The 14,321-nt window shown below is 44.4% G+C and overlaps 1 protein-coding gene across 2 annotated transcripts in view; it reads right to left on the bottom strand.

Annotated features, from left to right (window-relative positions):
• Positions 1–5,211: 5,211 nt before the first annotated feature.
• The window catches only part of CUNH8orf46 (chromosome unknown C8orf46 homolog), a 17,328-nt gene continuing 8,218 nt past the window's right edge, over positions 5,212–14,321 (bottom strand). The window contains exons 3-7 of one of the 2 annotated variants that reach the window (XM_017731106.1): positions 13,427–13,528; positions 13,381–13,396; positions 10,830–10,891; positions 9,082–9,167; positions 5,212–8,254 (exon numbers count right to left, since the gene is read on the bottom strand). In XM_017731106.1, the coding sequence (XP_017586595.1) occupies positions 8,068–8,254; positions 9,082–9,167; positions 10,830–10,891; positions 13,381–13,396; positions 13,427–13,528 (453 nt within the window). In that variant the 3' untranslated portion in view covers positions 5,212–8,067. Of the gene's footprint in view, positions 8,255–9,081; positions 9,168–10,829; positions 10,892–13,380; positions 13,529–14,321 lie in introns of both variants that reach the window. The other variant, XM_008632099.2, reaches the window with a different exon arrangement.

Raw genomic sequence — 14,321 nt, forward strand, 5'->3', positions numbered from 1 at the left:
ATGCATCAGCTTTGTCTTTGCTGCATGTGGCTGGTGCACTGAGGCACAGAAGCCCAGCATGACAGCTGCTGGAAGTTTCCATGTCAAAGGGTTTGTCCATGGAGGAAAATTATTTGAGGCTTATTTCTTATGCCTTTTTTCCCCCCCTAGAATATTTGTGTCTCTTCAGCAATGGGATGACCCACTTCAATATGTTGTTAGCTAAATAACTTGGTATTTCTGTTTGTAAATTATTTTAAAAAATTGTTAGCCAGGTTTGGATTTTTATGTATTGCAATTGAGACTAAATGAATAGACATTGTAAGAGTCTGAATGTTGATGAACACCATTTAGAAGGGTACGTTATAGATAAGTAGTGTGAAACCCGATCTGGATTATAATGTCCAGTTCTGGGGCCCTGCAACATAAGAAAAATTTGAATGTGCTGGAGCAAGTCCAGAGGAGGTAATGAAGATGCTCAGAGGGCTGGAGCACCTGGAGAGAGGCTGAGAAAGTTGGGGCTGCTCAGCCTGGAGAAGCAAAGGCTCCTGGGAGACCTTAGAGCAGCATTCCAGTACCTAAAGGGAGCTACAAGAGAGCTGGAGAGGGTCTTTTGACAAGGGCATGTAGAGACAGGACAATGGGGAATGACTTTAAACTGAAATAGGGTAGGTTTAGATTAGATATTAGGAAGAAATTCTTCACTGTGGGTGTAGTGAGGCACTGAACAGGTTGCCCAGAGAGGTTGTGGATGCCCTGTCCCTGGAAGAGTTCAAAGTCAGGCTCGTTTTTAGCAACCTGGGCTAGTGGAAGGTGTCCCTAGCCATGACAGGGGCTTGGAACTAGGTAATCTTTAAGGTCACTGCCAAACTGGGCTGTCATTTCAGAAATTTTTGCTGTATGTACAGTGGTCCTTGTTACTCAGGCAACAGCTTTGATGAGGAGGCTGTTTTTTCCTAAGGCCCACCTTTGCTTGTGCTGGCACATCACAGGAAAAGTGTTTGGTTTTGCAGCATCAGCCACGCTGGGAGCTCATTTCACCCAAAAGTGCCTCGTCAGACACAGGGGTGAAGAACTCTGCATGCTGCAGGGGCCTTTGCATGTCTCTTTTGCTTTATGGTCCAGTGAACCCCATCCTCCCCAAAAAAGGGAGCATCAGACAAATAGATTGTGTGCTAGCTCTTGCTGTTTCACTGCTATGCAAAACCTGACGGCTCAGTAGGAAAATATCAGTCTAAAATAAAGCAGAGTCAAATGTTAGGCAGGTGAATCTGCAGGACAGGAGGTCTGATGTGGTGAAACACCTGGCTGGGACTGGGGGCTGCCAGCAAGTGTCTGCACTGAGCTGCCACCTTTGGGCCAGCTCTGAGGCCCTGCACTACTCCACAGGGCTTATCAATTAAAGGCTGTTAAATATGATGTCTCTTTTAGTAGGGACCCCAGCCTGATGGCTTAAGAAGAGGCACATCATTCACACTGCTTCCATTTCATTCTGAATTGTCCCCCTTTGAACTCAACTCCTGAGGTTTTCTGGGCCTTCATCTAACTGAATTAAATATTCCACTCCTTTTTTTACTTCAAAACACTTCAGTATTTATATTAGTGATTTGTGTGCCCCTATATTTCTATAAGAGTTCTTCCACTTAGAAGAAGTTCTGAATACCATGTAGCTTAGGGTTAGGGTTGAGAGAGTGAAAGAGCCTATGACTCCAGGAACACTGGTGCTGGAAAAGCCATGCCAAGGCGATTCCGGCAGGACCCCAACGTTGCTGCTCCTACATGTTTCTAATCTGGACGAGCTGTGGGGATGGGGACCTCAGCCCCAGTGACAAGATGCCGTGAAGGTTAGGTTTAGGCTTCAGAGATCTACAGAGCCTACAGCTCCAGGGACACTGATGCTCGAAAAGGCATTACAAGGACATCAGGGCAGGGTGCCACCATTGCCAGCTCCACATTCTTTAATCTGAGCCACCTGTGGCAGTGAGGACCTCTGGCCCAGTGCCAAGCTGCCAGTAGGGTTAGAGTTAGGGTTAGGGTTGAGAGAGTCAAAGAGCCTACAGCTCCACAAACACTGGGGCTGGAAAAGGCATGCCAAGGTGATCCTGGCAGGGCCTCAACATTGCTGCTCCTGCATCTTCGTAATCTGGACCACCTTGTTTATTCTGCGGATTTCACACAGGATTCCTCCCTGTACCAATCAGGTTTGGTGGGAGAACCCACTTATGGGAGGCAATTTGGTCACAAGGTTGGCAGAAGGGAATCTCTAAAACTAATGGATGGTCTCCCCTGGGCAAGTTAGAAGAGGTGGTATTACAATGGCTGGACAAAATGTCTGAGAAACCAAGGGCAGAGAAATGTAGTATGATCCTGAGTGCACCCCCTTTACTCAACCTAGGCAGGGAAGAACATGTGCTAAACACGCCAAAATAGGGAAACAAGAGGCTCTGCTCCCCTCAGGTGTGCAGGGGAGTGGTGGCTCAGTTTATGTTGGACAGCTCACTGAAGATGGATGTGGAGACATCCATTGACAGTAGCTCCCTGACCCAAAAACCAATTACTAACATTTTTAGTGGATGCTGGGGCTCACATATCAGCCCTGACTCAACAAGATGCCATCACTTGAGGAGTTGTCCCATCCAAACAGCCCTTGCTTGCAGTGAATGTGTTAGGGCTGTCACAACCAGTAACTACCACTGCAGTTAGTCTAATGTTACTGGGAGAAGAGGATAGCATAACTGTTACCATGGCAACAGGGGGCTTCCCTTCAAGCTAACTGGGACTGGATCTTTTGAAGGGGAGAACTTGGCATGACTATCTAGGGCAGCAGTGGTCCTTTGGAACCACCAACCATCAAGTTAGACTGTTGCAGATGGCCCCAAATCTTTCCCATTCAAAACTAACAAGTGTCAAACTCTATCTACTGCCCTTGGGGGCCTGGGAGGGAATTGCCCCAGTCCTAAAGGACTTGAAAAATTGGAAAATTGTTATCCCCACTCACTCAGCTTTCAGTTCCCTGGTGTGGCCAGTTCAAAAGCCAAATGGCAAATGGAGATGAACTGTAGACTACCACCACCTTGGTGCTGACACAGACCCCTTAAGAGCAGCTGCACCAAACATCGGTGAGCTCACAGCGACCATCCAGGAACAGGGGTATGGCCACTATTGATATTAAAGACATGTTTTTTATGGTGCCATTGCAGCCTGGGGATCGAGATCAGTTTGCCTTTGTGTACAGAGGCAACCATATACCTTCACTAGGCTTCCTCAGGGGTACAAGCATTCACCCACCTTAGCTCACCATGCGCTGGGAAAAGAATTGGAAAAGATACCAGTAGAAGAGGGAGTGAAAGTTTACCAGTACATTGATGATATACTCATAGGAGGTATATGATATACTCATAAGGAGGAGATTGGGACTACCCAGAATAACATCATTACTCACCTCGAAGGTCTGGGGTTGAGCTGCTCACTTGTGAATCATCTACGGTGTTAAAGCTGGGATTTTAAAAACTTCACATAAATAATTGGTCTATTCGACATCTGTATTGTTTGTAGAGATTTTTAGCAGGGATCTCATCTGAGAAATCTGACTTTTTTCAATTTTTGTGTAAGTTCTGATATTTCAACTTTTCTGACTGGGTAACTTACAGAAGTAAAATTATTCTGCTGATGTCAATGTTTGAGTTTAAATACTTTCTGTATAAAGTGTGTGGTATTCCCTCAAACAGTGATGTGTCTGTGACTGACTCTTCTGGCAACCCTGTTTGCTACAGGACCTGTAAGGTGAGAGCAAAAGGGGAAGAAAGGTGGGTGGCATATCTGGGGTAGTTTTTTTCATGCATCAGTAGAAATTATTTTATATATTAACTTAGCCTAAATTCACTACAGTTTATTTAAATAAAGTGGTATGCAAAGTAATTACGCATATTTTAGTGAGTAATTCTATCACAAAGATGGTTTTGAAATGGTGAGGAGAAATTAGAAACCTTTTTATTTGTGGGAAATTAATTATAAATGACTATAAGTGGGATGGACTGTCATCCTGCAGTCTCTTTCTGCCAGGTTGGTGCCCTAGTCAGTCTCTAGTTCTGGGGAACAGAAAATTATAAATTGACATGAAACATGTCTGAAAAATGCATCTTCTCGCAGATGTTATAAATTATGACAACAGGCTTGTGTCTGGTAGTGTCAGAGGTGATGCTTTTGACTGCACAGTTAACAACTTCTGGCTTTGGTGGAAAAATGGTACAGTTCACTTATTTTTGTAATCACTATTTCACATTTTTCTGACGGTGTGCTGGAGTAAACCCAACACAGCTTTCTGTACAGCTTCATCTGGAAAATATATTGCATGTCCACATTCTCTTCCATACTCATGCTGGTATTTTTAATGCACAGCTAAAGATCAGCTATTCACAGATGAGTTCCCAGCAGAGGCCAGGTCCTGGAAAAAAATCTGTGCCAAGTCCTGTGGTGTGGACACTCACTGAGAGGACATTCCCTAGCTGCTCATACCAAACATAGGTGGTGTCTGTAATGGAAGGACCAGAAACATGACAACTTTGTACTGGACCTGTGTGAGTACGGGCAGTGTGGCAAGCAGGGAACAAGTCATCCTCTAATGGAGAGCTGTGAAGTCTCTGAAGAGTTGGTGCACCATGCCAACACCATATGCTTTCTTTCCTTGTACCCTGAAGTCTTTCCACTTGCAGTCCTGAGTCATCTTGCCTAGGCTGGGCTCCTGCAGTCCTGTGCCATCCAGCTCCGGTTGGGCTGTGGTTCAGCAGGGGCTCTCCAAAGGCAGGGTTGTGTTTGAGGTAAGTTCAGTGACTTTGTTGACAACTAGTAGGATGAAGACAAGGAGCAATTGGTTTTGTTCTCTACCAGAGCCTTAACTACCTTTGAGGAGTCTCTTTCTTGGCACTCTTATTTGATGGGAGTGAGGTGACGCAAGTGTCGTGTCTGGAATGTGCTCGAAGTCAGGTGTGTAAAGGTGAACCTGATTTCTAACTGCTGATAGTGCCAGGGCTTTTCTCTGCACATCTGATAACAAACAATGGTTCTGCCACCTGTGCAATACTGGAACTGCTCATAAACACACTTTCAGTCTGTGGAGAACAAAGTTTGTGTTCTTCGCTATCAGGTGTTCACCTTTTTTCAGCACCATGCGCACTCCTTTACTTTCCACTAAATGCTTCCCAAAAACTATTAAGTGTCTGAGACCTGTCTGTTACCACATGCTACTTGTTTATTTTGTTATTTGTTTTTTTTTTTTAAGAATAGAACATACTTTTTAATCAATAAAATAAATATCTACTACAATACAAAAAATCTCCACAGCAGTCCCTGGAATACAAGGAAATTAAATATGCTTCTTGTAAATGGCTCCTTCTCTTGTAGATCCAACTTATAAATTAAATAAATAAGAAAAATATAAATACACATATCAAGATGGAGCAATTACTAAGAAGAAATATTAACCATCTCCATCCTCATACTGCTTAAAGCTATTAATTAACAAATTAAATACTACTACTACAATGCAACTTTCTCAACAGACAAAACTCCTGCTGTCCTGGACTGTGTTTGGGTGCTTTATGGGCCATGATAGCTACAAGGGCAGATACCACAAATGCTCACTCTCTTAATTACACCTAATTCAGCAAATGGACTTTTCCCAGTGTCTGTCCATCATCCTTATTTTTGCTTTGTTTAGTAAATGGGACCAAAAAAGGGACCTAGTGATTGCTGTTCTCCCTACTCTTTGAATGTATGTATTGCTATGCAAGGGAGCATTGAATTTACTAGGTTTATCTACATGTGTAAAAATACACATATGGGTTTCTGGCAGGATTTCTATGGGCTGAGGAGGGGGCTGAAGTGTGGTTGGTGATATTTGTAAAAGGTGTTTCAGGAAACTCTTGACCACGGCTCCAACTTGGTTCAGTCATAGAGGACCTGGCGTTGGCAGGGTCAGGGTGCTCAGACCATTGCACAGGGTCAGTGTGGCAGGCTCTAATTTAAAGGTGGGTTGGGTACCTGTGAGAAATCTGCTCTGGTGCTGTTCGGGTGTGCAGCATTCAGTGGGTGTCAGCACTGCTCTTGCACACCGGGGCAGAGAACACATGGTCAATACCAGGTCACCACTGCCAGCACGTGGTTCACAAGGAACTCTGTTCTCCTTCTTTCCCAGGAGCAAGAAATAAAAGCAGGAGAGAAGATCATCCCAGTGTTTGGCTGCTGGACCAGAGAAGGACTTTTACTTTTGGTAAAGAGGAGGGAGAGTCTGTGTGATTTCTAGGTGCAAAGTTGTCCTCTGACTAGTTGAGCACCTCTGAAGGAGGAGCCTGTGACTGAAGCAGTGATGGACAGCTGAGCGAGAGGGCTGACAGAGGTATTTCATGAAGGTGTAGTGCTTCTCTCTCCTTGGCAGACTCTGGACTGACCTGGCTCCAGCAGTATGAAAAGCCACAGTACCTTTTAAAGTAAGAACTTCCATCCCCATCCTACTACCACTTCCACCATGTCCAGCCCTAAACAGGTTTTCCCTGCTGCCCTCCTTGGAGCCATCAGGGACATATTCTGTGTAAAAGCTATTGGGCTTCTCTATTTGTTTTCCCATTCCATGAACTTTGGTTGCTCAGGATGTTAAGCTGCAAACCTTTCCTGTGTGCTGCTCCACCCCACTCAACCAAAAGTCAGAAGACCTGGCTGCCTTTCCCTCCCATTCAGGTGGTCCCTTGGTACTCCTGAGCTGGTGACCCCTGACCAGGGCCAGCTGCCCCTCACTATCATGGCACTGTCTGTGATGGCATCTCAGTGCATTTCACTGCACTGGCTGCAGGCAAGCAAGTTTCAGATGGGAGCTCCTTCCCTCTGCTACTGTCACAGAGTAAGACCTTTATTTTTAATTTACGCTTTGGTGCACTGGCAGTTAGATTAGAGGCCATCAATACTATGAACAACAGGAGATACGCCTCCTCCAACTTTAAATATAAAGTTCTGTATTTAGGGAAACCAGTGGTTTTTTTAATAACTAGGAGAGCACTTACAGAAGGCAAGCACTGCTCATGACTAATATAACATTGTCCATAACAGTGGTGAAAGCTTTTTTTGTAAAACTGTTCTGTTCTTTTTTGGGAGAAAAGCTGAAGGGGACTTGACCGGGAATTTCTAAGGAAAAAAAAAAAAAAAAGGAGAAATTTTTTTAAAGCAAGTTCCATTAAATCCATCTATTCATAAGCACAGGTCTCTTACATGCAAATATCTCACACTTAGTCACCTAGTTGCACCATTTACAAATTTTCCTTCCTCCCAGTATTTTGTGCACTTAATGTGATATTCTCTGCCACGTGGGTAAAGGGTAAATTGCTGACTAGCATTTCACTTAAAAGCAGGTTCTACAGCAGAAAGTATCCCTTGAGGTTATCCTGTTGCTCATAGTTTGATCTGACAGGACACCTTAAAACACAAATCACTTGTCATATAGCAAAACTTGGTACATATGCTTGCAAACTTGCTCAGTTCTGGCCCACTGTTTTAGAATTTTTGCATCTTTTACTCCTGACTTGAAACATCAAAACTGAAGGAAAAAAGATGTTTATCATGTGTCATTCAGCCAAGCATATCACAAGGTGTGGTTTTTATCTCATGATATGAGAGGGGAAAGACGACAAGCAGTGGTAGATCCCTGGGATTTAATGGCACTCTGTAATCAACCTGTTGCCTTGCAGGAATACACAAACCTCTTGGCAGGCTTTTCTTGTGCAAGTCTGAGCTCATTCAGACAGGACATAGAAAATGGTGAATGGGTCAGCAGTAGTCTCAGCATCATTGTGTCAAGATGTAAATCTAGTGGGATAGTTGGGATTTTAGTGTAATGCAACAAGGAAAGGCCATTGAGCTGCATCATGTTCACCATTTTTACCTTAGTTAGCCTTTCTCCCATTGTTCTGAGGCAATGGCATCAAGTAAGAAGAGGATATAATTTTCCTGGATGAGCTGTGCTGCGTCTGTTCCCTCATCGATCCTAAAAACACCTTGTCCTGCTAAAGGACCTTCTGCCTTTCCAAGTGATGCTGAGCCTTATCAGTCCGCCTCAAAGGCACTGTTTGTTGCCCCCAGGTACTCTGACTTCTTCTTGTGCTTCATCCACATCTTCCTCAGGAGGCTGGGTGTCCCGCACAGGTTGCCTCCTGTCAGCGGTAGGGAAGCTTCTGCCCCTGGTGGCAGGGCCAGGTCATACTCTGTTGTCTTCCTCCAGCGCTGCCTGTGGCTAACAAATAAAACACAGATGTGTACAGAGGGCTTCTCCCCGGCCCTTCTTCCCTGCTGATGGTGACCGGGCACTCAGAACCAAGAGCTGCCTGGCTAGAAAGGTGTATCCATGCCTGGCCCATCCCTGGGACTGGTAAGTCTGGAATGAGCAGAGGCTCTGTGGGTCTGGGGGCTTGGATGCTGCAGCTGCCACCACTCAGCTTGGTGGCCTTGTTCTCTCAGTGTCAGAGGGAACACTCACACAAGGGAACGGACTACAAGTGGGACCACTCTAAGTGCATCCTCTCTAGCAATTGCCACCCAACAAGGACCGGGGGGATTGCCCAAGGAGAGAGCTGGGCCCTTCCACCAAAGTTCCAGGGACCATGTGGCGGTGCCCAGGACTGGTGAGCTCCACTGGTTGAGAGGAGTGTATGGAGTGCGAGGACACTGTGACATTGAGCTAGTTACTGTCCCTCAGGAGACAATGGTGGCATCTCAAATCCCACCCAGATCCATGTCTGGGTTAACTCCCTGCTGATGAGTGCATTTGTACTGTGGTCAAGCTGTTCCTTAATCAGATTTAAAGACATAATTTTTTTTTAATTAATTACATTTTATAATTACATTTTAGGGCAAATATTATAGACTTCCTAGGGGAAAAATACTTATATTTTGAATTAGGATGATTTTTTTCTAGTGATAAAGTAGAGCTGTAATGGGCACTGAGATAGCTGTATAAATGGCCATGGCTGATAATAAAATCAGCATATCCTTTACCAATCTCTCCCTGCCTTTGGGAAACAAGAGGTAAGAGGCATGGCTGGAGGGTGGGAAGGGACTTACTCTTCCACAGAAGCGTGGTTGCGTGTGGGCGATCCTGTGACAGCCACAGCTTTCACTGTGATATGGGCAACTGGAGATGGAGGAATCTGTGGGAGGATAAAGCACATCATTAGGAAATACCACTGATGAGTAGGGACACCGGTTCATCTGAGGAAAGAGGCTGTTTTAAGAAAACCAATAAATACTATAAATCTCTTAACAAGAGAAAGCAGGTTAAGGATTTGACTGCCCCACTCTCACCCACACAACTACCAGTTGCTCACGTGAATGTTCTCATTGAGCTCAGCACAGGCCTTGCATGAGCGAGAGTTACACCTCCCGTCAAAGAAGGGATGCTTGCAGAACTTCTCATTCCCTAGTTTTTATGTTTAGCTTCCTGAGGCAGGGAGGTTTTGTGCAGACTGAGCAGCCTGTCTCTTGCAGGTCTCCACCTCTACGGCTGCCTGGGAAGCAGATGTCTCAGCCATCACAGCTCCTTGGGCATTCAGAAATGTTTCCCTGTTTGTTGGGTGCTGCTCTGTGGTATGGGGTGCCCTGGTTATGCTCCAGTTCTGCCACAGCCCCACAAGTGCCTGATCACCCACTTCCTCCTTGTCTTATTTGATCCTAAATTGCCCACCAGAACTGAGCCACGTTTTCCCATAAACAGGTCTCTGAGAATAGCATATCCTCCAAGATGGTAAATTAAAGTGTGAATTGCCCAGAAACAGAAAAAAAAGTCAAAAATTTTGAGGTGATCTCATTATTTCAGGCAATAAGAACACTTACTGATTTTACCTGCAATCCTGAAAAAAATGTTCATATTATTGTCACTACCATAACTGGTCTTAAGCTTTCTAGGGCTATTTCTCCTTGGATTAATCTGAGACTGGGTACATTTAGATGTGTTTTTCAAGTATCCTAAGACTTAGAGATGTTTGAAATCACTTTGGCAAGCATCCTTTGAAATTTAACTGTGTTAATTATTGGTAGGTTTGATTAGATTCATTACACTGAATAACATTAGTTTGAGCCATCCTTAAGTATCGTACTGTCATTTTTCTCATGTAGCCCAGCTATCAGCTAGAAAGCATGCTTTAGACATCCAAAAGAGTCTCTGAAGCCATAAAGTTTTGATAGCATGGTCTGGTGTTGGCCAGAAACTATTCAAAATAATTTTTTCTCTTTGAAAAAGTTCATTTTTATTAAATGCAAGGACTATGAAAATTAGGGGGGGTTGTAAGACAAAGAAGGGAGGGAGAGCATTTTAGTAAAGGTGAGTAATTTTTAACCAAAGTATTTTTTCTGTCTATTAGAGAACACATTTTGGGGTTTTGTACAATAATTTTCCCATCAACTCTTTATTGAAGTTTCTGACTTTTGAGATTATCATGTCAGGTTGGTGAACTGGAGAGTACAAATTATTTGATGCTTGTGCCACTTGAGAAATTATTTTTTTCCCAATTTACGAAATTCCCTGAGAGACAAGAGGCTAGTTTCTCCCAGCTGTTGCAGGTGGCTGAGTATCCAGAAGAGGAGCATGCCTGTTTCCATCCCACCACTCTTCCTGCTCCCTGAGGGGCATCTCTCTGTCCTATGCCTCTGCACTCAGCTAAGGGATCCTCTGGCATAAATTATGTTTCAAGCTTTAACAAAGGCTGTGAAATCTGCAGGTACTGCAACAGACTGACATGCTGTTACTGTGGGACATGCTGACAGGTACAAGGTTTTAAGATGCATTGGTAGTTGGTCTTGCTCTATTTGCTTACCAAGGATTTTCCGTCCAACAGGTGATTATAGGACTTGGATGACTCTCGTTCAGTAATTCCCACTGCAAAGCATAAGAAACATGATATTATCTGCAATTATCCCATTGGCACAGCTTGTATGAAAAACCTCCTTCCATGCAGTAAAACACAGACATGGACAGAGCCCAGATACAGGTTATAGTCCCACCAGATTTGGTTATAGCCAAAAGAGCAGAGTTTTCTTTACTATGATCATCTATTGTGATGTCAAAATAAGTGATTGTGGGATTACTTAAGTCATTCTGGAAAGTCTCTCAGCTTGCTCCTGGACTTTTCGAATGAGATGACAAAACTGCCCTTAGCAGACCAAGCTAAGTGGGAGCCCTTTCCTCCTCTGTAAACACTCATGTATCTCTACAGGCAAAGAGCCCAAATGCTGCTCCTCAGCCCCCACTGCAGGTTTGTCCTGCCTAGGAGATCATTCTCTCCTTTCTGGATTGCCCTGGAGAGTTATTTTAACCTAGGCAGTGATGTGTGCTATGTCTGCCCTGTCACAGGGAGGGATTTCCACCTTTTTTGCCTGTGGCTGAGTGACATCTCTCTCTGCTGTCCTCAACTCTGAAGGTTACCCTTCAGTTTCAAGTAATTGCTCATCCAATAACTTATCCCTGGATAAATACTCACTGACATTCCTGCTCACTGTGCCAAAGAAATAAATGAGTGAGGGATGCCAGTTTTTTTCTTGCAGCCAAATGCTCCTATTTGGCTGTGGGAGTGTGGACCTCTCTACTGCTCCCACCAAAGGAATATAAATAATGACAGCAAATATGGAAACAGCCAGGGTGCTGCTTATAGTGCTGTCTCCAGCACGACTTGGCAATCAGAACTGTCTTCTCCTTCTGGGGGCAATATTTGACTATGATAAATATCCTAACCAGCTTCTTGCTTCCTGCTCCACCCTCCCTCCAGTAATTCCATTAGGTACCTTACTGTATCCCTCACATCAAAGTTAATACAATTACCTCCTCTCATCTTGCGTATTAGGTACTAACAGTATTCAGCAAGTGGATCCAGGCATCAGTGCTTCAGCTAATGCCCATATTTTTTCTTTTTGTTTGGTTTTCTTTTTCTCTTATACTGTCGGATTCTTCCCTTCAGCCCACCCCTCTTATTAGATAATGTTTTAGCGAATTTTTGCAAAATATCTAAGCAAAAGAAAGTCCTCATGGCTTCAGGTTTGTAGTTGCTCCCCTCAGGACAGTGGTGGCTGGACGCAGTATGAATTCCACTTCCAGAAGTACCCTCTCACATGCTGGAATGGACTGTCCTGCTTTGCTATTTGTGCAGGATTTCTGATGCTAGCAACAAACATGCTAATGGCCTCACCTGTGATCTTTTGTTTGTTTGTTTGTTTGTTTTTTGTTCTAATTTAAACTTAGTTTCTAAGTTCTGCATACTCATTTCCCTTTCTCCTCCTATGAAACTTGTTTTCCCCTTTTCTGCTCTTCTTTTTAGGTTCCTACAGCTTTTCTCGTTTGCACCTTTCTGTCATCCTTTACCTCTCATCTCCCCTAACAGCAGTGACCAGCAGTCCCTCCCTTCTGTCTCTCTGGCTCTCTGCCGTCCTTTACCCTGTAGCCAGTCCCAGCCACTCCTCCTCCTGTCCCTGCTCCAGTCCTGAAGCTCCAGTTCTTTTTTCAGCCACATCTTGGCTCTGGTCCTGATTTGAGATCTTTCCTTATGGTCTCAGGCTCAGTTCCTTCCTTCCCAGTTTCCCAGGCCCCTCTCTTGTCTGGTCTGTGTTCTTAATGGGATGGCTTATGTGCAGTGTGGTTGCAGGCTGGCGATATGAGGAACATGAATGTTCATGGACCTGCTTTAGAGATTTTGTACCTTTTAGCACCTAAATGTCCAGTTTCTCTTGGAAAAACATGCCATTGGGATTTCTTTAAAGGCATATGACTTGCCTGCATCTGGGTGACATTGCAAAGGAGAGAAAAAGGTATTTTTGATTAAAAGGCCATCCCATGTGAAACTGCACAGCCCTGCTCCAGCTTCAGTTTTCCAAACATAACACAGCAGTGTTGGAGGAGCTGCATGACCACTCTGTTTATGTTTACTCATCTCCTTGGTTTTGTATTGGCAAGCTCTATTTTTCCTTCATGGTTTCTTACAAATATGCTGAACAAGTATTGGTTGCCAAAAATTCAGGTCTGTGGCTGACATCCGGAATCTGAAATCTCATCCCAAATGATTATGTTCTGGCTAATTCTAAGCAACTCAACAGGGATCTTATACAATAAGATGACTCAGGCAAACTCAATAATTTACAATTTATCATCTCTAAAGTATTGTCAGGGAGTGTTTATGACTCTGCATAAAGTGAGTTTATGACTCTGAATAAATTGAGCAATGCCACGGTCATTATCTCACTAATTCCTCTGGGTATTTTAAGCATGGAATTATCCTCCAGGTACGTAATAAAGTTCCTGCTTTTCTGCAAACTGGAAGACTGCAGTATCTAAAAATGTTCTCCAGCCACGGAGGAATAAAGCCCTTTCCCTGTACTTACCGTGCTGGGCAGTGCCCTTGGCGGGGCAGGCTCCCCGCTGCCCGCCCTGCAGGCAGCCCACGCCCCGCGCCTCCTCCTCGCCCCTCGCCTCGTACAGCACCTGCAGGAGCTCGCCCTGCTGGGGCTGGCGCTCCGATATGGCCACCACCTACAGGGGAGAGGAAAACCACCCCATTACACCCGGCCCTGGGGATTAGGTGGTCTGTCGAGGTCATGGGGGAGCTGAAAGGCTGCTTGTTCCTCCCACTGCTTTACTGTCATCCAAAAGGGATTTTGTCAGGTGGGGACTGAGGGATTTGTGGGATTTTGTTTGGCTCCAGCTTCTGTGCTTTGTGTAGAAGTATAGGAAAATCCTGCTGGGTCTTTCTGGGACGCAGCTACTTAGTTGCACCTTTCTGTATTCTCCTCAGGAGACTGAAACCTGCTCTTTTCCAAACTGTACTGTATAGGATATGCCTCCGAGATAACTCAGATTTAATTTCTTATTGCATCACATCTTGGAAAACCAGTCAAACTTATGCAATGTGAATTAAAAGTGCTGTTTCCTTATGGTCTGTCCTGTCTTTTGAACTTACATTTTGTACCTAGTAAATGACTACAGAGAATATGAGGCAGTGAGGAATTGGGCTCCTAGAGATTAATTTTCACAAACATTAGCTCACTCAAACAAAACTCACTGACAGCTGCAACTTTGAGCACCAGCCCTCCCCCTCATATCTCCAACAGTCTTTGAAAACAGGCATGAAAAAAATCAAGTTCTTTTCTAATCAATAAGACACTAAGCCATGGCACTCACTGTGCTGTCACAGGCAACTGGGGAGGCCAGAGCTAATGTGAGTTTGAAAAAACGGGGATGCACCTCAAGGAAATGGATTCATCAGGACTGTTATGCAGGATGGTCTGGAAAGAGTTTTCTCAAGAAAAACAAAGTTCCAAGAGCA

Source organism: Corvus brachyrhynchos, unplaced genomic scaffold, assembly GCF_000691975.1.
Source record: "Corvus brachyrhynchos isolate BGI_N302 unplaced genomic scaffold, ASM69197v1 scaffold961, whole genome shotgun sequence".
In the NCBI taxonomy this organism is placed as follows: domain Eukaryota; kingdom Metazoa; phylum Chordata; class Aves; order Passeriformes; family Corvidae; genus Corvus; species Corvus brachyrhynchos.